Genomic DNA, 5289 nt, shown 5'->3' on the forward strand with positions numbered 1-5289 from the left:
TCGGCCAATCGCCTTTCCACCCGGATACGTGTGAGCCATTCTCGTAATGGCGACATGGATGTGCGATTTGTGTTTGCTGCCACAATAAGCGCCAAGATCGTGAAAGTTTGTGCAAGGTTAACAGGATGTCCCCGCTGGCCTGGCAAAAATGCTGACATGTTGAACTGTCATTCCTGTTGTGTCAGTGCCCAGATCTCAACAATCTCCAGAAGGTTTCGCAACTCAGGGATGCCGACCAAGTCTATGCGTCCAAAAACATGTAGAGTTTCAAGTAGCGTTGCAAAGAATGGGGCACCCTCACTGCGATAGTTTCTCAGCAGTGTTCCAAACCCGCAGGTAGATGTGGAACAAATCGTGTGCCGATTCCGTAGGGCATGCCATCCCACTGTTGAGCACGGGATTGCAGAATATATCATGGGCCTCTTCCTTCAGACACTCCACGATCTCGGCTTCTTCCTGCCCTCTTTCACAACCGCATCCAGCTCGGCGCGCCAAATCTAAACACGACACGATGAGTTACTGTTCATTATTGGAGTTGCAGAAGCAAACCTACCGCATTAATAAATTTCGGCTGGTCAAGCCCCGTGTTGCAAGAGAATGACTTGCCCCATCGCACAACACAGAGATAACAGGAATTGAGCGCTTCTGGAATTCCTCGAGCAGAACTCGAAGAATTGCGGTATTCTGCTGATGGTTTGGTGCTTCCACAAAGCAGGCAAAGACAATCTGTGATTTCAAACGCTGGGAGTTGGCGAAGGTCCAAAGCTGTAATTTCTTTGCCCTCGGCAAAAGATGCAGCCGTTGCAGCAAGGAAGTACTCTAGCGCATTCCGACATAGGCTGACTAATTCGTCTTTGTGTTGCAGTAACAGCCATGTGGACGGCAGAAGGTCGAGGGGGTTGTCGGTAACGTCGGGGGGTTGCGCCAGCTTCAACTGCCAATTTGCGCATTCGGTAAGAATTTTTCCACGGCGGTGCAAAGATGTTTGTTTTTTGACCGCATCACTTTCGTAGGCTGCTAACACAGGCGGGCGCTGACTGGAAGGTGCAGTGAGCAATGTCCCTGCTTCAAAAGCAATCGCACGAGTCTCGATCTCGCGTCGTTTTGTGGTTACCCGTTTCTCCGCTCCGACTGCGTACACAGTTAGCTGCGCTGGAAGGGCGACGAGATTGCTTTCACATTCCGGCAGCCAGTGGGTAAATTGAACCGTCAAACGTGGGCCCCATGTGTATTCAAAGTCTCGTGCGTCGTTCATTTGTGCATGCACAACTGTGTGCTCAACTCGAATGCGTTGAGGGCTTGTTCAACCTGCGGTGCAGAAATCAGGGTGCGCCGACATGAGTTGAAATGTGCACAGAGACAATACCGTTGCCACATCCTACAGTCCCAGAATGCTCTCAGTCAGTCCGGGGCCAAGGTCGACAGGTCCCGTCAGCCGTCCTTTGCTTCCACGTTGAACAGTCGAGATTCTGTAATCGGTTTCATCAACCCCAATGCCGCCGGCCAGGTAGCGCAATCCGAGACTTTCCTGCAGCCGAGCGTGTTGTGCACAAATCACGTCTATGCGCTCCGATCCAATCCAACAAGCTGCACACCCACATCTGCTCGAAGCTTCTGCTGAGCACGCTGTGATGGGAGAACCAGGTTTCCGTCTTATTCGCATGGCTTCCGCGGCCCACTGCGCCCAACTCCTGCCCATCCTTTGCCGACGAGAAACTCGTAAGCCCGACCGCCAAAGCGGGTCTCAATTCAAACCAGAACTCAGCAACACGAGAAGAGAAGATGCTGCATCTCCGCCCACGGTAGTCCTTCACCGTAAAGAACTGTAACTGTATCGGATAGCGTGGTAGGTGTCAGTGATGGCAATTGTGACAATGGCAAGATTGGTAGGCAAAATAAAAGGCAAATGGGCGAGCACGACGCACACATACCTGACTCGCGATGAATTCCCAGAGCCAGTGAGTGGGCCTCAGGCATCCTGAAACTACAGCCCGCATCACCATCAGAGCAATGTCAATCACCTCCATATCCTCAAGGTCGGTGAGCTTGTGGTACTCAGTGTAGAGCTTTGCTGCTCGATACACATGTTTGTTCTCCTTTTCAAAGATGAAGGCACCTTCTTGTCGTTGGCCAGGACTCGCTTGGTAGGCAGTGCTCCTTTTGCCAGAAACTGATCGTGGGTGAGACTCCCATTCCAACCTCGGAAACCCATGAGGCCAGTCTGCAGAAGATCTCCTTGCATGGCTCTGTTCTTGTCGACCAGGCATTCAACTCTCTGCTTTTCTCCTCATGTTCCCCCTGCAGTTTGGTGTAAGGTTGTTTGCAGTTTGGTAAAGTCGTTTCCAAGTTTGGTATGTTCGGATTGGAGTTGGTGTGCCTCGTGACGAGGTGGGCAAGGAAGCCTGCAAGAAGATCCCATTCAGTTTCCAGGTGTCCTTGGACTCATTGGGATCTAGTGCATACCTCCAGAAGGATGTCCAGCTGTCCCAATGTTCTCCGAACCACTCCAAATGTTCTTCGAACCACTCCCGATGGTGTCCGAAACCACTCTCCATGTCATCGGCTGGGTCGTCCTCTCTACCTTCAGCTGATTCACCAATTGAACTCGGAAGGCAAAGAAGTGCAGTACTGACACGACCCTGAGCTAAAATGGAGCGAATAACAGCTTTCCCATGCATTATAAGGACCTCCTTGATTCCATCGGCCGAACATAAGGTTTTCAATGTGCTCTGTGTCTCCCCATAGCACATTGCTTTTACGAACATCGTGGGCCCTTTCTCACATCGGACCCGAAGCTTCGGGACTCCCAGGGCTTCTAACAGACTGCTGGGATCGTACAGTCTGCAACAGGGATCGTAGATGGGATGACTTGTGAAGTGAACGAGGTTCGGATATAGTTTACCTGCAGCTATCCTTGCTTGCTGTCCTCATCTCCGGAATGAAAACACCCCCATGGAAGGAGACTGCAGGGCCACCAAGACCCCTTGCTGTTTGGAAGTACTTGGGGTTCATTGGTTGGATTGGGCTATATTGAGAACCAAGTTATGTATAGGGTTTGAAGGTCGTTCGGACTTCATATCGCCAAATGTGCGATACTTGTCGGACTCGCCGACACGCGCGTCGTCACTAGTGCAGGCTCATGTGATCTGCTGCCCAAATTGGGCAGCAGCTCGCACATTTTGGCATTTTGAAATGCTTTTACACCACCCTGGACGGAGGGCCAAAAGGCGCAATTTCAAAGCGACCTCAGCTCCAGATACATTTTCAACTTCTCTTGCTCCAAGTGGTAAATCCTTGAAAAGGGCCCAGCATCCGTGCACTTTCCCTGACTTTCTCCTCCCATCAGCGAAACCGTCGACCGCGAAATAAGTGAGAAGGAGCTCGTGCCTGGGTCGACCAAATGAGAGTCCCACCTACGATTCCCACAACACTGCTCCCTCGTTTGGCTCAGACGCCGAACGGAGGCAAAAGCGCCGGCGGACGTCAACGAATACATCCAACTGCCGATATGCTAACCCAAAGCTTATCCACTCCAGAAGGAGGACCGGCCGTCCTCGCGGATGATGCATCCGCCCCTTCGAACAGCGAACGACATTCGCTGAACGAGCTTCCTCGAGAACTCCTGCTGTGCGTCTTCCAGTTTATACCTCTGACGAACCTCCTTCGCTTGAGAGGAGTCTGCCGTCTCTGGTGGACCGACGTGCTTCATATGGTGGCATTGCGTTTAAGAACCGCTGTAGAACCTCAAGTACCGACACCGGAGCAAAAGTCCGTGCCAAAGACGGAACTTATTGTCGTACGCGCTTTGACGGACGGTGATTGGTACAAGGAGAACTTACGCAGCGCTGCATTGAGCTGCTTGAAGGTGCAGGGATCGCTACGTGTTTTCGAGCAACCTGACCGTGACGACAGCAGGGTTTCGTCGGTCTCCGGAATGCAGTCTGTGCGCTTTGTCTTCAAACCAGTTGAAGACTCGAAGCAATGGCCTTTACTAGGCTACTATACGAACGGCGAAGGACAGATCGGGCTGGAGATCAATGGCTGGACATTCACATTGGCCGACTCCGTGATAGGCTCCCTGTCGTCAAAGCGCGTTTCACATCGCGACAACGACATCTCATTGAGCTACTCGGTACAAGGGCGACCGGATATCACTCCGGACACTGCCGAAGCCAAAGGGATTCCGATGTGGTGGCCCAGACGGGGAGTCTGGGGCATGCCATCAGAGTGCTACTTCCGTGAGATACGGGTCGATGAGTTCTCGATGACCGTCGAGTTTTTGATGAAGCTGCTGCCTGGGTGTGGGACGGCGCTGCTCGAGCAAACCGAAGCGCCATCGACCGGTCGACGAGCAGTGCGTGAAGATTGATGGCGGCGTTATTGCATAGGCATTATCCTCCAGTCTTCGGTCCGCCGTAGTTCACCAGTCGTGGATGCTACCTTGTAAGATGTATACCTTTCATTGAATAGCAAGCTTTTCTGAAGGCTACGATTGTTTTGCCTCCGTGCACTTGCTTTTTTGTGGAACATGCTTTGCCGGCCAAACCGCAGATGGAGGCGAATCGCAGACGATGACGATGTAGACGCAATCATGGTGAACTTCGATGGACCCGATTTTGAAGGCGAGGCCAACGAGGACTTCGGAGCAGATCGAACCCGCACGTCGCTTGAAAAGTGAATGACGAAGAGCACAACGGATTGCGTGGGAGTGGCGATGTCTCGATTCTTGCACATCCCGCTTTCACTGAGAAATCCTGAGGATATTGAGGTTGGCGACGGACAAGAATGAAAGCTAAACCAAGGAGAGGCCTGCACTGAGGGTCGGGCGGAGGCGGTTACAGCTTGCCCGGAATGTCTTTCACTAGCCGGTCAACACCACTCGAAGGGATTCACGCTAGGTAACAACTTGAACAAGGACCCAGTTCATCAGACTTTGACCATGTCGGCGTACAATCATAATAGTTGCGATCAATACGCTTCCAAAATTTGAGCTCCAAGCATCACGACGCGAAACGTCCAGCCCTTTTTCATTCGTCGTGAACACCAAGGTATTCTCCCCTCCATCGATCCTTGACAGCACTATCCCTTGCACGCCTCTGTCTAGACCAGGAGCCACGTCGCCTGTTCCGAAGGCTTTGCCGGTCCGGATCGCGGATAAGATCGTCAAGTCCGCCTTGATCTTGGTGCTCACCGCCCTTTGCGGGATCCTTGACGGGTGCTTCGCGTTTTTGCGGCGTCGATCTTCTCGATCCTGTTTGTATCGGCAGAAATTCATTTAACTCCCGCCAA

The 5289-nt window shown here is 52.2% G+C and overlaps 2 protein-coding genes across 2 annotated transcripts; one reads left to right on the forward strand and one right to left on the reverse strand.

The window, feature by feature from the left end:
* Window positions 1-1431: 1431 nt before the first annotated feature.
* EV422DRAFT_570225 (uncharacterized protein) lies at window positions 1432-2560 on the reverse strand (the record flags this gene model as incomplete). Its single annotated transcript, XM_053072853.1, has 5 exons — window positions 1432-1528; window positions 1600-1829; window positions 1932-2157; window positions 2261-2402; window positions 2464-2560. 5 exons carry the CDS (start codon window positions 2558-2560, stop codon window positions 1432-1434), a joined length of 792 nt encoding a protein of 263 aa, XP_052923045.1.
* A 493-nt stretch (window positions 2561-3053) lies between these two features.
* On the forward strand, window positions 3054-4489 carry EV422DRAFT_204758 (uncharacterized protein). The gene is made up of 2 exons (XM_053065328.1): window positions 3054-3283; window positions 3347-4489. Exon 2 carries the CDS (start codon window positions 3401-3403, stop codon window positions 4367-4369), a length of 969 nt encoding a protein of 322 aa, XP_052923046.1. The 5' UTR covers window positions 3054-3283; window positions 3347-3400; the 3' UTR covers window positions 4370-4489.
* The last annotated feature ends 800 nt before the right edge of the window (window positions 4490-5289 follow it).

This window comes from Fimicolochytrium jonesii (genome assembly GCF_025526975.1).
Source record: "Fimicolochytrium jonesii strain JEL569 chromosome Unknown EV422scaffold_24, whole genome shotgun sequence".
NCBI classification, from domain to species: Eukaryota; Fungi; Chytridiomycota; class Chytridiomycetes; order Spizellomycetales; family Powellomycetaceae; genus Fimicolochytrium; species Fimicolochytrium jonesii.

Coding starts and splice junctions, on each gene's coding strand:
- EV422DRAFT_204758 (XM_053065328.1), top strand. CDS start 3,401: ATGAGAGTCCCACCTACGATTCCCACAACACTGCTCCCTCGTTTGGCT.